This window comes from Neoarius graeffei, chromosome 28 (assembly GCF_027579695.1).
Source record: "Neoarius graeffei isolate fNeoGra1 chromosome 28, fNeoGra1.pri, whole genome shotgun sequence".
Classification (NCBI taxonomy): domain Eukaryota; kingdom Metazoa; phylum Chordata; class Actinopteri; order Siluriformes; family Ariidae; genus Neoarius; species Neoarius graeffei.
Genome location: NC_083596.1, coordinates 8,297,993 through 8,319,670, shown reverse-complemented (window position 1 = coordinate 8,319,670; position 21,678 = coordinate 8,297,993). Strand labels below are relative to the sequence as shown.

At 43.9% G+C, this 21,678-nt stretch overlaps 1 protein-coding gene across 1 annotated transcript in view; it reads right to left on the bottom strand.

The window, feature by feature from the left end:
• Nucleotides 1–586: 586 nt before the first annotated feature.
• The window catches only part of trabd2a (TraB domain containing 2A), a 172,688-nt gene continuing 151,596 nt past the window's right edge, over nt 587–21,678 (bottom strand). Inside the window, exons 6-7 of the mRNA XM_060913286.1 lie at nt 13,174–13,434; nt 587–1,400 (exon numbers count right to left, since the gene is read on the bottom strand). Coding sequence (XP_060769269.1) covers nt 1,205–1,400; nt 13,174–13,434 — 457 coding nt within the window. The 3' untranslated portion in view covers nt 587–1,204. The remainder of the gene's footprint in view (nt 1,401–13,173; nt 13,435–21,678) is intronic.

Sequence of the window (21,678 nt, the reverse complement as noted above, 5' to 3'; positions counted from 1 at the left end):
AGCTGGATTTCTCCAACAAGATGAATTTCTTCCTTTTTGGCCAAAGCAGGGATTTTTGAAATGTACCCATAAAACAATATGGAGCATGATCGCCAGATACTGGCTCACACTATATATAAATATATATGGATATTTTAAAACATCTGGGTGTTCATGTTCCACAAGCGAACCATGGAGAACGACTCGGGTTCTTGCGGGCGGAATAAAATGCGAGCCATCTGGTGCCCACCATCGATCCATTAAACGTGTTGAAAATCGGAGCCTTTTCATTCAGCATTCGGAGAAAATTTGGAGAAAGCTGTGAAAAGCTTCGTGGTACACGTTGTTGATCTGACCCTGAGCAGCAAAGCTCCAGATGTGCCCTGAAACGCCTAATCATTTTCTCCTGGAAGAAACGGGTAATGTCTCGTATGCAAACGCTGTTCTGTGGCAACCTTTAAGGAAGTTGACGATCATGTAATAAAATTCCCCTGGAGCTCAACACTCTTTTGAACAGGCATCAAGCCATTCGACACACTCAATAAAAAGAAGCATTCCTGATTCGTTTTTCTCTTTTTAGACACAAGACAAGACTAGATCGACTAGATAAATAGTTTATTGCTTTTAATTGCATAAACAAATCATAACTCGGTGCCACATACTGTATGTTACTGGAACGTGGACTATATGTGATATGGAAATCTTTATAAAAGCCAGTCCGAACTGTACAGAACTGTCAGAACATGTAGTAATAATAATAATATTTAATAATAATAATAAACAGAAGCATAAGAATACACTAAAGCTATATATTTAATAAATTAAACAAATAAACTCCTTGTAATAAAAAAAAACAAACACATGAGAGGATGTAAATAATAGTGAATTTTGTTTTCCCTAAATAAGGGAGAGTTCGAGATAAAAAATGTTTGTTAGTACCTCATTTAGTCACAAAAATATAGTGAATCTTATTTATATATAAAAATGAACAAAAACCAAAACCATCCTTTTTTTTTATTCATGTCTCTAAATTACATCTATGATACAGTTTGTTATTTACAAAGTCTGCACTTGATTGCAGTGAATCAAATCAGTCATCCTTCGGAAAATGAAGAAGACATTAAAGGAGAATGAAAGTACAGCAGTCTTTCAGTTTTCAGTCTCTCTGAATGACCTGAAGCGCCGCAGGACGTCACGAGGTCAAGCTCGAGGTCACATGGATCGTTTATAGGTTTAAGCCAAGGAGCACGATCACATGAAGGCACAAAATCAGCATGGGGAAGGAAGCCCCGCCCATTGTAGGGGTGGAGCCTGAGAATGTCCTGTCGTGATTGGATCTCCCATGGTCTCGCGAGTCAGCCTGGACCGTGATGTAGCCGTTGATGATGCGGATGACTGGCAGAGGCGGGTCCAGCGTTGTGCTGTGAACAGAGAAGAAATCAGATTATGGCGGTAGGTCCTGGACATCCTGTTTGTTTTTTTTCAAAATAAACATAATTTGGAACTTTTTAACAACCTTGCTAAACTCACACGGCATTCAGTGGTCATAGATTATTGGACATTGTTATACATACACTTTTTCAATGGAATAAAATGTGTTCTATTCCCTTCTAGTGGGCTTCATTCATTTGGTTTGATAGCATGCAATATCGTTAACATATCGCTTATCCTACGTGTATTACGTCACTCTACCCAATGGAGAATGAGTATTGAATATGGTTTACGATATTGTATGGTTGTCAAGACAACATGACGTCACACGTCGGAGACGTAAAACTTCCACACTAGCGAGCAACTGGGACAGTTTGTAAACGATCATGGCCGCCAGGTTTGCTTCGTTAAATACGGAAGATTTTGAGAGAATTTTGAAAGAGAAAGACGCGTTGAACACCTGAAAGGAATGTGTACGTATAATGATGATGACGCCCTTTATTGTCACTAGTCACATGTACCAGCGAAATTAGCCGTCAACTTGTCCGTACATATACAACATACAATTGACATAGGGTAGACAGGACAGGAAGACAGGGATGAAGATAAAAAGGAAACACAACATGAGGAGAGAGAAGGAAAAAAAGAACCCCCCCACTATGCTCCTGTCAAGAGTACAGTGTGGGAACATTTAAAAAACCTTTGCACATAAGCACACAACAACACAAGTACACTTTAAACACGGGACTTGAGGGGGGGAATCAGGGGTAGGGGGGAGGGGGAGGTAATCCAGCGCAAGCAAGCAGCCGTCCGCTCCTGCAGCCATGAAGGCGCTGGTCACGCACCCGCTTGACACACTGGGGGTAAAAATAGCGACCGTGGAAAGTTAGAGAAGGAATGCGAGAGTGTCTCCCGGCAGTGACCTTCAGGGGGAAATGTTGCCTCAGCAATGGCCTAAACCAAGGCCGGTGCTGTCTCAAGGAGCCGAATGTCGATAAGATATAAATTGTTTGGTCTTTCCAGACGCAGTCTTTGCACGTCCACACCGCTCGTCCATATCTGTCCATTCCGTCCATTCTATTCAAATTCAAATTGATCTCCGAAAAACGTATTCCTTGAAAAGCTGAAAGCTGCTCCGAGATAACAACCATTTTGTGGTTAAAGTTCTGAATGTCCACAGTCTGAGTGCCAACAGCTTTGCCCACCACTCCAATCATATCGGGCAGCTTTGTGGGGCTTTGAACAGCTGTCACCGTTGTCTGATTTCCTCGATATACCAGGGCAATGCCTAATCCATTCAGCAAAAGTCCTGTAATCATGGTTCCGAATAGGTAGATATCTTCAATGTCCTCCACAGAAAGAATCGCCAGGCACACGACCCACCACCGCTCCCAGGCGTCCATCGTGTAACCAGCCACAAATGTTCCGGCAGGACAGACGGGTTCCCCCGAACCCAGGCTTCTCGTCGAGAAAACCGTGTCAATTTCGTTAGGAGACCAGTTTATCAATTCCATGCCTTTTTTAGTTTAGAAAGTAATGCAGTAATAATAATAATTATTATTATTAATAATAATAATAATAATATTGGCTGGCTTTTTTCAGGGTATATCAGATATATTCCATTCAGCTACTCATCTTCGACTCATTCAATATCATGCTAGCTGAATGGAATATATCTGATATACCACGAAAAAAGCCAGCCAGTATTATTTAAATATTTTACTTTTCGTTCGAGCCAAACATCGTGTCATTTATGTAGTGTGAAAAACAAAACAAACCACGGATGACGTTCTGTTTGCACTCTGTTTTTACTCAAACGCTTGTTTTGTAATAGTGTTAATTGTTGCGGTCTGTTAATGACAACCACCTGATATTTTCTGAATTAGTGCACTCTATTCTGCCTCAAGCACTCTCTCGTCCCTCCTGATTCCAGCAAATAAAAACGTCTTTGAATTCTATCACTGAAGGTCAATGAAACCTTGTTTGGACTTTTGGATCCTACTGCATTTGTGCTTGTTATGAACGGTGGTTGTATTGCAGGTTATGCTTGGTTCACACATTGGCATTTCAACTTTGCGTATGTACGGCGTATCAGGATACGTGGCGGTAAGAAAGGAATGTCACGGCATCGCCGCAGATACACCGCAGCAACATCACACGCAAGAATGAAAAGCCATGCCAACAAAAGCAACGACACGGTTACACCGCGGCAACGCATCATTCGCCTCAGTATGCCATCACTTTACATCCCTTGAACCCCATACACACCACAGGAACGCCACACATACGCCGTGTACATCACAGGACTTTAATTTTGGACAAAATACGCCTAATTTCTTGGCATTTGACCCACACGCCGCTTACGTGGCAAGATACGAGACAGTGTGATAGTAGCCTTACACATGGTTTGTCTTCTCCAAATACACTTTCTTGCTTCCAAATGCTAAGAACAAGACAGGAATAATCACATGGTCTGGAGGTGCTATTGTTTAGAAGAGCTGTTACAGTGCAGTGAGGCTGATTTAAAGTTATCTTCTTTCTTCTCTCTCTCTAGCCTGAACTGATACATCATCAGTCTTTCTTTGGCTAATCAGACACAAGGAACTCCAACACTCTTGCTGGAGCAGTTGGGGGTTAGGTGCCTTGCTCAAGGGCATTTCAGCCAGTCCTGCTGGTCCAGGGACTCAAACCAGTGATCTTTTGGTCCCAAAGTTGCTTCTCTAACCATTAGGCCATGGCTTCCCCTTTACAGCGATTAACCAGGAAAATTTTCAATTACGGGGTTATGAAATGTCATCATTATACATTAATACAAGATGTTCTAGATGAAAAAATTAAGCTGACTTTAGCTTCTCTCTCTTATGCTGTCGTGGTAGAACCACATAGCGCTGATACAAAATTAAACCACTCTTTCCTATTAGCAGCCATACACAGTGCCTCGTCATAATTAACTCATGTCTCTTTTAGGTCTCTCTTAATTACATCCTTCCATCTTAATGGGCATATCTAGCTTGGAGCCGATATGCAATAGGACGACCCCTTCCTTCCCTCCGCTAGTCTGGGGTGCCATTCTGGACAAATGCCAGCAACCCTAAGTCTCCCTTACCAAGGTTATGGATAACGGAAGGAAAACCCCGATAGAAAAACCATCTACAGAGGGCTGGCAACCCGCTTGGATTATTTTAATTGCTACAGGATCTGACTTTAGCTTAAAAAACATGTTAAAGTTGTAACATCAGTCCGTTGGGCCGTTTCTCCAGGCGAGGCCGTACTGGATTAGCCAGATACATTGGATGGATGTATGAGGAAACGAACACGAAGGGTGGCACTGTGTGACGTAGGATTCCACACGTCTTCCTCATTCTGTCCTGGATCCGAGACGTTTAGCCGAGTGGCTTCATCAAGTAAAGCGAGAAAACTTTACTCCTGGAAAAAGCAGCAAATTGTGCCATCAGCATTTTACAGAAGATTGTGGATTTGTGGAGGACTGGGAAGAAGCGAGACACGAGGCAGAAATGACAACCGAAGCCAGACGCGATCCCGACTTTGTTTCACCGCCAAACACAGACAGCACACCGTATCACGCATCAAACGGATGGAAGATAAACAGGTATATATCTCATCTCATCTCATTATCTGTAGCCGCTTTATCCTGTTCTACAGGGTCGCAGGCAAGCTGGAGCCTATCCCAGCTGACTACGGGTGAAAGGCGAGGTACATCCTGGACAAGTCGCCAGGTCATCACAGGGCTGACACATAGACACAGACAACCATTCACACTCACATTCACACCTACGCTCAATTTAGAGTCACCAGTTAACCTAACCTGCATGTCTTTGGACTGTGGGGGAAACCGGAGCACCCGGAGGAAACCCATGCAGACACGGGGAGGCCCTCGCTGGCCACGGGGCTCAAACCCGGACCTTCTTGCTGTGAGGCGACAGCGCTAACCACTACACCACCGTGCCGCCTACAGGTAAATATATATTTTTAAATAAACCGGCAATAAACTAGCCACTACTTTATTTTGATTCCTTTTCTAATCCTGCATTGCCATAATTTTTGGGCAGAAATGCAAACAAGTTGACCAAGACGTCACGCTAGACCATATTATACTATAGTCTAATACAGCATGCACTTGTACACCTCCGCTGTGCTCGCGGAAAATGACATCACGCACGTACGATGGAGTTATGGCGGCCTCCCTGACAAAAAAATAGTCTCATCTATTTTCATCACTTTAGTAGTTATATCATTAAGAACAAATTCAACACGCAGCTTTTTTATAAAGGACGGACATAAAGACCGGCTTTTCGCTCAATTTGTTTATTTGCGAGATATTTCCTTTAAGGTTTAAAGTTGGCTAGAAAAAAATTAGTTCTTTGGAAAGGTAAACTCTCCATCCACATCATTATTGTCTTGAATGGTTCTGAAAATGCAGGAATCTGCTCAGTACAGCTCTTGAATTGGTTCAGCCAAATAACTGACTACATTTATACTTACTTTTTAAAATTAACATTATAATAATGTCAGAATGTAACTAGATAGAACTCGGCGCCAATGGGGATGCCTCCGCCTGGTAGACTACACGCCTTATTAAGTTGTGATTTGGGGATGGACATTTGACCTCACAGTAATCTTGACCTGTGACCTTTTAACCTCAAAATCTAATCAGTTCATGTTTGTCCCAAAGCGCACAAATGGTGAAAGTTTGGTGAAATTCCTTTCATTAGCCTTTGAGATATCGTGTTCACAAGGTTTCGGGACGGACACAAGTTTGGTGAAATTCCTTTCATTAGCCTTTGAGATATCGTGTTCACAAGGTTTTGGGATGGACGCACACACGGACGCACGCACGGACAGACGGACAACCCGAAAACATAATGCCTCCTGCACCTTAAGGTGGCAGAGGCATAAAAATCTGAATCGTATGCATTGAAAGACTTGAAAAGAATTTAGATTGAAACTTTGAGCGCTGTTTAATATCGTCACTTAGATGGCTTGATATGATACGATACTCAGTTGGCTTTTACCTAAATGTTCCAGAAGACTTACAGTAGGGCGGCACAGTGGTGTAGTGGTTAGCGCTGTTGCCTCACAGCAAGAAGGTCCGGGTTCGAGCCCCGTGGCCGGCGAGGGGCTTTCTGTGCGGAGTTTGCATGTTCTCCCCGTGTCCGCGTGGGTTTCCTCCGGGTGCTCCGGTTTCCCCCACAGTCCAAAGACATGCAGGTTAGGTTAACTGGTGACTCTAAATTGACCGTAGGTGTGAATGCGAGTGTGAATGGTTGTCTGTGTCTATGTGTCAGCCCTGTGATGACCTGGCGACTTGTCCAGGGTGTACCCCGCCTTTCGCCCATAGTCAGCTGGGATAGGCTCCAGCTTGCCTGCGACCCTGAAGAAGGATAAAGCGGCTAGAGATAATGAGAGAGAGAGAGAGAGAGAGACTTACAGTGTCAGCTTGGTGATACTGGGATTTGAACTTCCAACCTGCCAAACCACCAAGTTGCCACTGCCCTGCTAATTTCTTTCATTAATTTGCGCTAACAGCACTGGTTCAAATTGTTACTCTCACTCAGGATCTTTCTACTTTATTATTCCATCCATCCATTATCTGTAGCTGCTTATCCTGTTCTACAGGGTCGCAGGCAAGCTGGAGCCTATCCCAGCTGACTACGGGCGAAAGGCGGGGTACACCCTGGACAAGTCGCCAGGTCATCACAGGGCTGACACATAGACACAGACAACCATTCACACCCACATTCACACCTACGGTCAATTTAGAGTCACCAGTTAACCTAACCTGCATGTCTTTGGACTGTGGGGGAAACCGGAGCACCTGGAGGAAACCCACGCGGACACGGGGAGAACATGCAAACTCCACACAGAAAAGCCCTTGTTGGCCGCTGGGCTCAAACCCAGGACCTTCTTGCTGTGAGGCGACAGCGCTAACCACTACACCACCGTGCCACCCTACTTTATTATTATTATTTTTTTAATTTTGTTTAAGGTGGCAGGGCGCAACTTTTCCCCACTAAGCATCATTCTCTACCTCTTACCATTCCAGATCTATAGGGTATGATGACTAGATGTTCCGATTTGTAAGAGCGAGTGCAAATAATTGTGATTTTAGTCACAGTCTCTATGTAGTTGTTGTTGTTATTATTATTATAATGGGGTTTTTTTTAGGACGCTATTTCTCCATCAATTTTCAACTAACCATCACCAAATTTCACATGAAGAATACCTCTGGGCTGAATTACGTTGCTATGACTTTTGGTGCTGATCAGGATCACTGATCCAGAATGATCCATGAAAAACAGGATTTTTTTCAATCGCTTATAACTCTGTCAATTTTCATGATTTTTTTTTCCGTCAGTTGTTTATTTTGTTCAGGGCGGCAGGGCAAAACTTTCCCTTGACCATCAATTGACAAAGGTCAGCTAGCGCAAATTACTGTCATTTTGGTTCTTTAGTTCTCTATCTAGTTTGAATTCCCAACTTCTCTCTCTCAATCCCAGCCAGGATTGTTTCTGGATCTTAATTAGCTCCACGCCAGCACCAGTTACACTTCAGCTTTTCCTGCTGCTATTAACAAAATATCCAATCAAGACCTGCATTAGTTTGTGATTAATCCCTAATCCTTAATTAAAACCTTCAGTTTAAAGGAGATTAGTGAGATCCTGTTGGCAAACGAGAAAATGGTAGCCATGTCGATCTGTATTGTGCTGGAAAAACAATGTGAAACACACTTTAATATTCAGGAAACGCCACATTTTAATTTTCATCCAAGTCATATGCTTGTAGTTAATAATATTTACTTTCCATTGATTGGCTTTGGCTGTAACACATGCGTCCTTGATGTCGTCACATTTCTTTCACCGGCTTTTCGATGTTTCTTTCTTTTTTTTCTCCTCCTTATTCTGGAATTGAATCCTTGCTCTGAATGAAGGTTTACTTAAGCTTGATTTGAGTCTCCTAATGCTTTGTGACAGTTAGCATTAGGCCATGCATCAAAGCAATAGCAAAAAAGCGTCTATTCATCCGCCCACTGGAAGCCAAGAGGTCGGGAAAGGGGTTCTGTAGGCTCTTAAAGCGACAAATGAGCTTGGATTTTGAAACCGATGACCAAAAAAATGTACATTCAACGCCTACAATTTCTCGTTTAAGTGTTTGTAATAATCCATCACGGCACTGTCAGATTTGTTGTGCAAGGTTATGAAATGTGCAGCCACAATAAATACAGTTATTTTCCATTCAAATGTAGGGAGAAATAAAAAGAAAGCTCTTGAGGAGGGTAAAGGTCTGGCATGAATTATGTTTTGTCAAACAGAGGAGAAAAAGATGAATAAATTGTTTCAGTCAACTTTTTTTTTTTCTTTTTTCCAAAAGTGAAATCACATCCACTTCCTCGGACTCTGTCAACGGTTTCTGCAGACCGATGGGACTCGGAGGTCCAGCTCATTTTTCCCTCTTGTCGTTATGAATCCAGCTGGCTAAAACACTACAGCTTGTACACATTCGTTTAAAATTGTAGACAAATTAATTTGACAGATTCTCTGGAGCCCTGGGATGATGACGGACGTGTGTGTGTGTGTGTGTGTGTGTGAGAGACACTAGGCTCTCTATAATAAGGCCCCTGGACAACAACTTGGAGGCCAAATGTTTGGGTCCCAGCTGACTTTCTGTGCTGCAGGTAAAAATAAATTCAGTCTATATCCAGAAAATATAGTTTGCTTTTACAGTCTGGGTTTCACCTGCTGCAGAGCGCCAGAGTATATTTTAATAACGAAGCTGTTAAAAGGATATTTTTGCACTCGTGTAGGCGATGGCAAAATATACACGGACCATCAGATGGAGTTTTTACAAACACTGTCCAGGATTATTTGTCTTCGTATGTTTGCTAATGTATGTTTGGGAGAAATCCATAAAAAGTCATAAAACTGAGGTATACGGTAAGTGATGTAAATCAAAGGTACACTCACACGATAGATAGTTAGCTTGGCGACAGATGATGAATGAATCCCCTAAATCCTTGCAATCGTTTGTTCAATTATTGTGGTTTATTAGCTTATCTGTCCGACAGGTGATGAGTTTATGCCCTCATGTGTTGTCCGTCATCCGTCCTTCGTCCACATTTCACAAAAATTGCTTCTCCTCTCTCAATCCTTCACCGATTTTTATTGTTTTTGGCAGGAAGGTCGGTCTGCCTGGGGTGCATATAGCGACTATCCAAATTTGCATAATTGCAATTAATAATGAAGATTATTATTATTATTATTATTAATGAATTTGGGTTTTTCCGTTTCCGGTTGAGAGTACGTCGTGCGCGTTCTGGCTGCCGCTTCTCACCAGAGCTTTTTTATTTTATTTTATTTCTTTTTCTATTTTTTTTCTGTGTATTTGTGTAGTTTGATGTTTGTTTGAGTGTTTTGTCCGCCGGTTGTGGTGTAGCTCTGGACCCAGTTTTAGGCGTCGGTTCCCTCCAGGCTTTGGTTCGCTGTGGGTGATGCCTGTGCTCCCAGCTCTGGACTGCAGCGAGCTCGTTGCTCATTTTACATCGTGGTTGTCCAGTGCTCTGCGCTTTAACGCTTGGCGTGATGTTCCGAGCGATGTTGCTCGGTGGTGTCACGGCGGCTGTGCTGGCGGTTTGGGACACACCAGCGCTCTGCGTGGCGGAGCTTCTCTGCTCGCTTTGTGGATCCACAGCGTGGTGTTCGAGTGGTGTTGCTGACGGCGTCACGGCGGCGGTGCTGGAGATGTGGGACTTGTTTTCGTGCGCCTTTTGGTGGGACTGTGGCTGCTACACCACGGGAATTACATCCTGACCCCTACTTGGTGGACTTTTTACTTTTTATTTATTTATTATTCTCTTTTTATTTATTTATTTATTTATTTATTTATTTTTCTTTCCTTGTCTATAATTGTAAAGCGTCCTTGGGTTTTTTGAAAGGCGCTATATAAATTTAACTTATTATTATTATTATTATTATTATTATTAAGATATAGAGTAATTAAGCCCTAATGAGCAGTTTCCACACAAATCGCTTCTTCTCCCTCAATTCTTCACCGATTTTGATTCTTTCTGGCATGAAGGTAGGGGTACCTAGGGTGCATATAACTTCTACCCAGATTTGCTAAATTACAATTATTAATGAAGTTATGGACTAATTAAGCCTTAATGTCTTGCAGTTCAACAAAAATCGCTTTTTCTCGGTCAATTCCTCACCGGTTTGGATTCTTTCTGGCAAATAGGTCAGTATTCCTAGGGTGTATATAGCTTCTATATATAGCTTGTATATAGTGTATAAAGCTTGCAACATTTATTGCACAATCGTTCCGTCTGGACTAGATGGGGCCGGAGTGAGCTAGGCCCTCATTGATGGTCTCGTTTTTTAAAAACCTCTTGATGTTGGATCACTTGTCTAAATGGACTGGTTTACTCCATTAACCCTGAGAAAGCACTGAATGATGGATGCCTTGTCCTTCATTTTTTCTGAGGAAGTCCTCAGGTTTCAACGGTTGGTCCATGGGCATTCACATGGTAAAGAATCCTTCTGTGTCTCAGACTGAGAGACCAGTTCAGGCAGAGGCAGCGCTGCAGGGGGGATGATGGGATCGCAGTCTCATGTGTATGTATGCATGCATGAAGTGTGAGATGTGATAGCGGAGAAGCCTCCAGGACTCTCAGATGAACGCAACACCTGTGTATCAGAGAACGACTGCTTCCTGCCAGACCCTGTACTCTCTTGCTGTCGCCTCAAGCTAAACACCCCTAACCAACACTATATGCACTACTGAGTACAGCTATATCGACTACCTCGAATTCTCGCTTCACACGGAATAGGAGGAAACATCCGGAAACTCCTTATATAATGGAAACGGATAGTGTCCTCTAATTGTGTCATCTGTGAAATGAAATCTGTTCAAAAAATCCGTTCCACTGCTAACTGCAAATAACCTTCAACCCTTGCTAAACTTGAAACTGCTGTTAGAACCTTTCTTTGTGTTGCATGGGAATTTTTCTCTCTGCGTATTCTCAGGCACAAAAGGAACTCAAGTACTAGGTAGGGTGGCCCCTTGAGGGCCTCTTGAGCAGATACAGGTTAAGCTTCTTGATGAAGTGTGGTAGTACAGAACAGTGGTCCTGGTTCCCCTGTGAACCCCAAGTTCATGCTGGTCAAACTTCTATGGCTTGAACTTAACACCTGTGGCTGGAAGGTTGTAATCCTTTACCAGTGAACTACCCCATTTAGATACAATCTTAAAAAAGGGTTTACATTTACCTCATTTTGTTCATACTTTTATCCAAAGCAACTTGCTACACCTGAGAGAGGATAGATCTGAGCAGTGGAGAGCAAAGGGCCTTGCTTAAGGGCCTCTTGAGCAGATATAGGTTAAGCTTCTTGATAAAGAGTGGTAGTACACAACAGTGGCCCTGGTTACCCCTGCGAACCCCCAGCTAATGGTTCATGCTGGTCAAACTTTTATGGCTTGAACTTACAATCTTCTGGCCATAGGTGAAGGTCTTTTACCACTGAACTACCCCATTTAGATGCAATCTTAAAAAAAGGGTTTACATTTACCTCTTGGTTCATACTTTTATGAACCAACTTACTGTACCTGAAAAAGGATAGATCTGAGCAATGGAGGGCAAAGGGCCTTGCTTGCTCAAGGGCCCACCAGTGGCAGCTTGGTGGTCTGGGAGCTGAACTCACAACCTTCTGATTAGTTCACTACCTCAGTGCTTTAAAGTTTCTTTGGATAGTCCATAATGTATACTGGCCGGAAAGTGCAAAACAAAATTATAAAATGTGAAACACTTTTTTACATTTTATAAAACAAAATTACATTAGCAAAACACTTTTACGAGCGCTGAGACAAATTCACAAGTGGCAGAACACTTTTATCAGTCCCGAAACAAATTTACAAATGAAAATCTTCACAGAAAGGGAATGTACCAAACGTCGCAAGTGACCCGGAAGTGACAGTGAGCGGTCAATTCATGTTGTCTTCTATGAAGTTTATGGTGATGGAACATTGACTGTAACCGAATGATGTTTTTCCCCTTTTGTGGAAAACGCATGAACCGCTTAATGTGGTTTGTGTGGACGGTCTCTAGAATTTTTAAAGGACACGGACCAGACAGAAGGACCAACGCATTCTGTTGGCTGTGTCCGAAATCACTCACTCATTCACTACTCCCTATATAGGGAATTCTATATAAAGGACTATATAGTGAGTGCTTTCGGACACAGGGAACACAAATTGACCGCTCGCTCTAGCGCTTCCCGGCCACCATACTTCCGGCATTTGATACATCCCCCTTCTGTGAAGATTTTCGTTTGTAAATTTGTTTCGGGACTGGTAAAAGTGTTCCGCCACTTGTGAATTTGTCTCAGCGCTCGTAAAAGTGTTTCACGTCTTGTCAATTTGTTTTCTAAGATGTAAATTTGTTTTGTCCTTGGTAAAAGTGTTTTGCTAATGTAATTTTGTTTTATAAAATGTAAAAGTGTTTCATATCTTGTAATTTTGTTTTGCACTTCCTGGCCACAGTAATAATGGTTTCCCTGTCAGAAAAGGTGCTAGGTAGGAAATGAAATGGTTAACCATCCAATAAACCCTTGAGCAACCCCTTGTCGGAAGTATTCATGCTTCATTGGGAATCGCCAAACAAACCACGACGATAGCTCTTCGAATTTCCAATAAAGTCCTAGCCTTAGTCTTAAGGATATTTGAAAGATTTGATTGTTCTACTCAACCCACCTTTCCTCCATGCGGACCCAGAGATCGTTAAACTGCCGGTGGCGCTGCTTCTTTAGCCTGTTGCGCCGTTTCTTCTTTAGCTTGTGCTCCACCTTCTCAAGAAGCTCCAAGCTGTCTGGGAGCAGCAGATGGGGTGGAGGAACCTCCTCCTCATCCACAGGGCGCCATTCTTTGTCCTCGTGAAGGAAGGCTTCCACTGGCAACTCCACGTCTGATGCATTGCCATCCATTCCATCTGTAGGACGGCTGGATCTCTTGCCACTGTGAAGAAAAGAGGAATTGAAAGAAACTGTCTGACTTTAGAAACACAGATTAGGCCTAGTCCTGGATTGCAGTGCAGTGGTTAGTGGGCGTTTTCCCCACTGGAAATCCTAGCTAAAACTATGTATAATCGCTGTATGGAAAGCCACCACAACATGTTCCACTGGTGCTGGAGTTGGTTGAAAGAGAATTAGTCTGTAAAAGAAGAGTTATTTGGACCCTTTTTTTGAACAAACGATTCAGACAGTTCTATCGTGACCACTTTGAGTTGTACTGTTTTTCCTGACCAGACATATTCATAATTCAAGAAGCAGCATCTGAAACATACATCACATCAAGAGTGAGCCAAAACCTTCTATTTAGATGCTATTTTGTCCATTTGGGACTATAAGAAAGCCCTAATACTCTGAGGTTTGTACATTTTTGGGGTGGGAAGTGAAGATGGGATTCATGAAGCAGGATCCTGGGTTTCTGGAGATAAAAAAGAGAGCATCTGCTTCTAATCGGAGCTCAATGTGGCTCCAAGAAACGCAAATACATGTGGCTCCTAATGGTGTCTGAAACATTACAGGCATCTATTATAGCGGCAATGGTGCAAATAAGTTGGGACGCCAAACTTTCTCTGAATTTTTACATCGGAACTTTGTGGACCGCAGGCTTCCAGTGTCTCCTCCAATCTGGCAACCCATCCATTTTAGAAACGCCTGTGTGTGGGTGCTTATGTAAGCAGGGAAACAGAAGAAAGAAAAAGAGGCGAGGTGGAACAGCATTCTGTCCACTCCCTGCATATTTCAGATGATGACTTGATAAAGGGATGAGATGCTTTTCTTGGGTGTCCAATGAACATCCGCACTTTGTGTGTGTGTTTTACGGAGCGTGAGAGGGGAGGAAGACATTTCGAGGAGAAAGCAGAACAAAGAGATGAGAGAAGCGATTGAGTTATCTGATTCTGAGTCAGAGATAGCCACCCAGAAAGGAAAGCGAAATAGCTGAAGTATTCAAATTTTCCATGAATGCATAAATTTATGGAGTTTATAACATTTATAGATGTAAAAAAAAAAAAAGGGGGGGGGGGACTTTAAATCATACCGTGACATTTAAGCACTGCTCCACTGTGCTTCTACAAATTTTTATAGTCTGTAAGAACTTCACATTAAAATTTATTTGTTCCTTGTTGTAAACTATATATGCAGCATATAATGCTGGCCCTGTGGTGCAGGTTAGGCTCGAGAAATGCAGACTTTAGGAAGCATTAACATGATCACAGACACAGCTACGGCCCTGATTTCAGGTCTGAACCCTCTGGAAGAATGTATGGCTGCTCCAAATGCTTACTCACAGCTGATTATATTTAAGTTATTCTACGAAATCAAGTCGTACATGAGCTGATAGCCGACGAGGAGCGTAGCACCGAGTTGTCTATAATCCATGTACGACGAGATTGAGTAGAATAACTGTTTTATTCTATCCACATTCACTGGATTTTGAGAAACGGAACAGTTTTATTTTTATTTTTTTGCAAATTCGATAAATAAAAACTTTATACAAAACGTCCGACAAAATCATTTCCGCTTAGAATGTAAACAAACCGGCGAAATGACAGGAGCAATTTGTGAAAAATGCGATAATAATAATAATTCTTGAAAAATAAAGATACCTTCTTACCATCAAATCACGTCTGACACTGAAATTAGCAGCACCGGAGCACCCCAGGGCACGGTGCTGGCCCCTCTTCTCTTCACCTTGTACACCGCGGGCTTCTGCTACAACTCGGAGCTGTGTCACATTCAGAATTTTGCCGATGACACAGCCATCGTTGGGTGTATCAGGGATGACAGAGAGGAGGAGTATAGGAGCCTGATGAGGGACTTTGCTGTGTGGTGCAACAGGAACCATCTGCAGCTCAACACCTCGAAGACCAAGGAGCTGGTCATTGACTTTGGGAGGTCCAGACCAAGGTCAAAACCAGTTCTGATCGAGGGAGTCGAGGTGGAGGCTGTGGATTCCTACAAGTACCTCGGGCTGTGGCTGGACAGCAAGCTGGACTGGACTTACAACACCAACCACTTATACAGGAAGAGACAGAGCAGGCTGTACTTCCTGAGGAGGCTGCGGTCCTTTAACATCTGCAGGAAACTCCTGTGGATGTTCTATCAGTCTGTGGTCGCCAGCGTCCTGTTTTACACCGTGGTGTGCTGGGGGGGCAGCACATCCAAGAAGGACACATCCAGGCTGGACAAACTGATCAGGCGGGCCGGCTCTGTGGTCGGCATGAAGCTGGACTCTCTGGTGACAGTGGCAGAGAAGAGGACTATGGACAAACTATTGAACATCATGGACGATGCCAGTCACCCTCTGCACACTGTCATCAGCAACCAGACGAGCCTGTTCAGTGACAGAATGCTCCTTCCCAAGTGCAGGACGAACAGACTTAAAAACTCCTTTGTCCGTCACACCATCAGACTGTACAACTCCTCTCTGGGGGGGAGGAGGGGGAACAGGAGGACAGAGGACGGGAAGGAGCAGTAGCCTAGCCTGACAATAAGCAATACCGACAATGTGCAATATAAAGTGCAATATCTTTCCTGCTGCCCCCCTTCCCCTCTTTTTTCCCTCTTTCTCCCCTTCCTCTCTTCCCCATATGTTTTTCTTTTATATTTGTATATGTAAATACTTAATTTATTTTTAATTTATCTAAAAGTTTTCTCTATTTCTTTTCTCTGTTTATCTGTAATGATGCTGCTGGAATCTTAATTTCCCTGAAGGAACCCTCCCAAAGGGATCAATAAAGTTTTATCTAATCTAATCTAATCTAATCCTTTTATTCCATATTTTGTTGCTTTTTTTGGGGGGGGGGGGAGGGGGTGTTTCGAGTAGTTTTTATTTTGTCCTCGGTTGGTTTAGTAACACGCTCCGCCATTTTGTTTTTCTTGACGCATGGTATACGAGTTGATATCCTTGTAGTAGAGTAGCCAATCAGAGCGCACGATTGCTCATATTCAGTGAATGTATTGTACTGGTTTATTTGATAGGGACAGTGCACATTCATGAACAACAGTATAAAATACATAATGTAAATACGCCGGAGTTAGCATAATTGCTAATGTTCATCCGTAGTCCCTAGGCAGGTGACATGAAACAAAATGGAATACAAATACACATACAACACTACACTAATTAAAGGAGAACTGAAGGCAAATTTTTTATTATCAAAATTCTATTTATCTAATTTTATTAAATATAGGAATGCATTTTTGATTGCTATTTTGTCACTGCTGTAGCAAGTTACCGTATGAGTGTTTGAAATATGCTCTGTAATATATCAGTCCATATGTCAAAGCAATGGCCGTAAACGAGATTCGTTGAGACCTGTGCGAGACATCGTAGGACGGAAGTAAAACGTACAGCGGAAAACAAAGTGACCGACATCTACCAACGTTGTCAAAAGACACGCGCGCCCTCTTTCGAACGCTGACGTAATCAAGCCGGAAGTTTTGTTTGTTTTGATAGCAATCAGGAAAGTTTGAAAAAAGTAGGCAGTAATCATCATTTAAACTCGTTTTTGTGCAATATTTCATTTGGAAAAGAGTTTTCAAAATGGCAGCGCTGACACCTGGCTGACACTTCACATTTCGAAGTCTCGCACAAGTCTCGTGAAGATCACGCAGATAAGTGACGCCTGCCGTGGACCAAACGAACTAAATTCAACACGACTAAAAACCGAACAGGCCGATAAGTATAATATTTAATTGCAATCAGTTGCCAATACGAGTCACGATATAAGGTTACTAAAACTGAAAACATAATTGTATAACACGTTAATTAAGGGTAGTATCTCACTGGGTTGCGACAAATTGCGAACGTCATTCGCGAGAGAGTTTCAAAAGTGTCTTGAAATATTCGCGGGGCTTCTTAATTTCCTCGCATGAGTCGCAAAGTGTCACTCCTTGGTCGCTGAAATTTTGAACATGTTCAAAAAATTTGTGCAACAAAATTTCTCTCAAAATAGCTGCAAATGCGTCGCTGGTGTCAAGTCAGTTTCCGTGAGACAGGAAGTGCAAGTTGAGACAGGAAGTGTGAGCCAGTATCTCACTGGGCTGCGATAGCCTGCGACTAGTTGGAGATGCAACAATTGCGGTAAAATATGCGAATATCAATTCAGTGCGATTCCAAGTGAAAATTGTTGCTAATATTTTATCGCAATTGTTGTGTCTCCAACTAGTCGCAGGCTGTCGCAGCCCAGTGAGATACTGGGTTAAGAAATAAAGCAAGATTAAAAATGATTTCAGTTCTCCTTTAAAGACAAATACAGCATCACTATTCACAAATCCAGGACAGTAACAGAACCAACAAAAACAAACAACACAATTAGCCAAACACAATATGGAATGTGGATAGAATATATATTCATACATACACACACAGTACTGTGCAAAAGTCATAGGCACCCTGTATATATATTTTTTCATACAAACTTTATATTTTTCTATTTGATGATTTCTACATTATCGAGTCAAAGCATTACAAAAACATTTTAAAGGTCCCATGGCATGGTGGTTTGTTGATGCTTTAAACGGGCTCGTGGAGGCTTCTGGATGTTATATCCGCAGCCTTTCTCGAAATGAACCCTCGGTACGTAGATATAGCCTCCTGGGAGAAAGCCCCATTTCAACGCTTTTCCCAGTGCGTCGTTTTGCTAATGAGAAGCAGGAGGCAGGGAAGGGTAGATGGTGGGGGCGTGCCATGGGGGGAGGGGGAGGGGCTGCCGTCTGCCTCCCAAGCCGGCCGAGAGCGCTCCTTGTCGGGCACGGCCAGGCGGGCGAATGCCCTGGTCCGTCCGCCCTGTCTAAAAGAAATGGTACAACTCGAGCCCATGGTAAAACTGGGACTTTGTCATTTTTTCCCGCCTGAGGCCCATGGTAAAACTGAGCAGTGGGACTTTGTCATTTTTTCCGCATGAGGCCCATGGTAAAACTGCACTTCCAGGAGGGGCTGCCGTCTGCCTCCCAAGCCGGCCGAGAGCGCTCCTCGTCGGGCACGGCCAGGCGGGCGAATGCCCTGGTCCGTCCGCCCTGTCTAAAAAAATGGTACAACTCGAGCCCATGTACCTGGCTAACTGCAGGAAGCGGTTAGCTGCACAGCTAATGTAGCCATTGCTAGGCTAACGCACCGATTTTAAAACACGGCAAAACGACCAGTTATACATATACTTGTTCGGTGTTTGTTGCTGATGCGGCAGGAATGCTTGGCACAGACCCAGGCTTCAGTGACAGTTGATGTGCAAAACCTGCCCTACTGTCCCAAGTTGTGGAAACATTCATCAGGAAAATGCTTCTGACAAACATACACCGTCTTAGGTAGACTCGACGGCGTATTATTGAAGTAAATAAAATTAAGCCACTGCGTCTTCAGGGGCTCTCCCGTCGGCAGTAAAAACAGACTCCTTTCTGTGTTGTCACATCCATGTACAGCGCAATTTCCATGTTGTGTCTTCTATGGGCTCCTCACTACAAAATGTAGTCATGTGTTCTGCGCATGCGCAGTAGGCTTCGCGCATGCGCAGTAGGCTTGGTAGGACAAACAGCAACTTTTGAGTTGGGCGGGCAATCCATACAGTGGGTGGGAATCCAGAGGGGGGGGCGTGGGGATCATCTCTATAAACATGGGTGTCCGGTGATGGACAGGGTAAAGGACTATATAAGAGGGACACTGGATCAGGTATACAGCGAGCTACCCAGGCTGTCCGGTTAGAACAGGAATTAATGGATGTCCACTCATGAGCAACAGTGTAAACCGTGGTTTTACTAGAAAACAGAATAAAATACAAATACAACAAGACATGAGTGATAATATACACACAAGCAATAATGTAAATAATAATGATATAAATACAAATACACATCGCATTAAATATATATTAACGCAAATGAATAATAATTATATACAATGTAATACAAATGTAAAACACACAAATGAATACTATATAAGTAAAACAATGTAAAGCCCAATGAATGCTATTTACACCCCATAATAAATAACACAACACACTAGATACTCACTATATACACGATATGTACACAATATGTACAATGTGTACAACGTACACGGAGGATGAGGATAGATGCCTACAGCAGCTATCATTACCAAGGTGCGTGGTGCAACTGCTTACAGCGAGTCACACCCGCATGAAGACACAGAGTGTGTCGGCTGAATGAAGGGGAGCATGGCTCCTTTAAGCGCTGCCCCGCGCTGTATTGCGCATAGAAGGTTAGAATATGTGGCGCGGTTATGAACTGTACATACCACCACTACACTCCCAACACGGCAATAGCTAATAATGAAATGTGCTCCCGTAACAAACCGTGGTCGAGAAAACAAGCGCTATCATTACATGGCTACTGAACAGAACAGAACAAACACGTAAGAAAATAGACAGACACAGGATGAGAGAATAAGAGAATAAATACTCGCTAGCCTTACCGCCACATGTAACAGTTACAGATAACGAGTACACACATAACACAGTAGCTACGCAACAATAAACAACTTACATTCAAGGACGCACGGAATGCTCACACGGCACAAATGATGGACGTTGGATCCTGACACGTCCGCGATAGAAAGACAGAAAGCAAGAAAGAAATGAAACCGAGAAAGAAAGAGAGAAACGGATCCAAATATTCACTGATGAGAAGCAGGTGTTGCATGGAGTCCCCGTCTGATGTGTGCTGTGTTTTCTTCGATGTTTGTGCGCATCTTATATAGTCCACGCAGCACAGTGTGATGGACAGTGGCGCCAGGGTGTCTGAAGTTGGCGTGTGATGGACAGTGGCGCCAGGGTGTCTGAAGTTGGCATGTTGTAACATGCCCTGACAACTAACGAGTTGGGAGCCACTATGTCTGACAAGGGTGCCTGTTTACTACTTTTAAAGGTCAAAATAATTAAGACCTGGCACCGCAATTCTGAACAGCCGCCCCCAACTTTGTGGAACAAAGTTGTGTCCATGATGTCAGGCAGAGGGGCCCTGAGGGAGTGAAGGGAGTCTCACCAGGCGTGAGACTGGGCGTGTGTAGGTCCGGTCCTTGACCTGCACCTGTGCAGTACGTACCCTGCCATCTGCTCCAGGGGTGACAGCAGTGACCTTGCCCACAGGCCACAGGGCACGTGGGAGTTGAGGGTCGACAATCATCACGATGCTGTCAACGATGAGGTCCTCCCGGTCTCGTTGCCACTTGGAGCGGGTTTGAAGAGAGGGCAGGTAGTTCCTGATGAACTTAGCCCAGAATTGGTCCGCAAGGGCCTGGCACTGTCTCCACCTGCGCCTGCTCAGGATGTCGGAGTCGGTGTAGACCACTTGTGGTATGGAGGGGTCGTGCCGCCCCATCAGCAGCATGTTTGGAGTGATGGGATCTGGATCTGCGATGTCTGACGAGGTGTAACCCAAGGGCTTGGAGTTGATGATGCTTTCCACCTCGATCAGCACTGTCCTCAACACCTCCTCAGTGACTGTCTGTGCATCGAGTGTAGTGTGTAGGGCAGCTTTGATGGAACGGATCTCCCGTTCCCAGGAACCACCGAAGTGCGGAGCATGTGGAGGATTGAACTTGAAGTCAATCTGTTGACTGGCTAAGTGGGACTGTAGCTCTGGGCTGAGGGCTTTGAACGTCTCCTGCAGTTCAGACTGACCTCCTCTGAAATTGGTGCCTTGGTCGGAGAGCAGCTCATGTGGCTTCCCTCGGCGTGCGATGAAGCGCCGCAGGGCCATCAAGAAAGCATCAGTGTCCATGCTGGTGAGGAGGTCTAGATGCACTGCATGGATTGTCAGGCACTTGAAAAGGATGGCCCACCGTTTCTCAGTGCGTCGGCCGATTTTGATGAGGTACGGCCCGAAACAATCCATTCCAGTGGAATAGAAGGCTGGCTTGTGCAAGCGCAGACTTGATGGTGGCAAGTCAGCCATTCTGGGGATCACTGGTGTGCCTCGCCACTTCTGACACTCTGGACAGCTGTGCTGATGTTTCTTGACAGCCGCTCTCCCACGCATGATCCAGTACCACCGGCGCAGCTCAGCAAACACTCGCTCTGGTCCTGGGTGCGCCAGGTGGCTGTCGAAGTGTCGGATGATGAGCTGTGTGATGGGGTGCTGAGGGTCAAGCAGGATGGGGTGCAGAGTTTCCTCCTCAACCGTGTCACACCTGCGCAGACGACCTCCGACCCGGATCAGCTGTGTCTCAGCGTCGTAC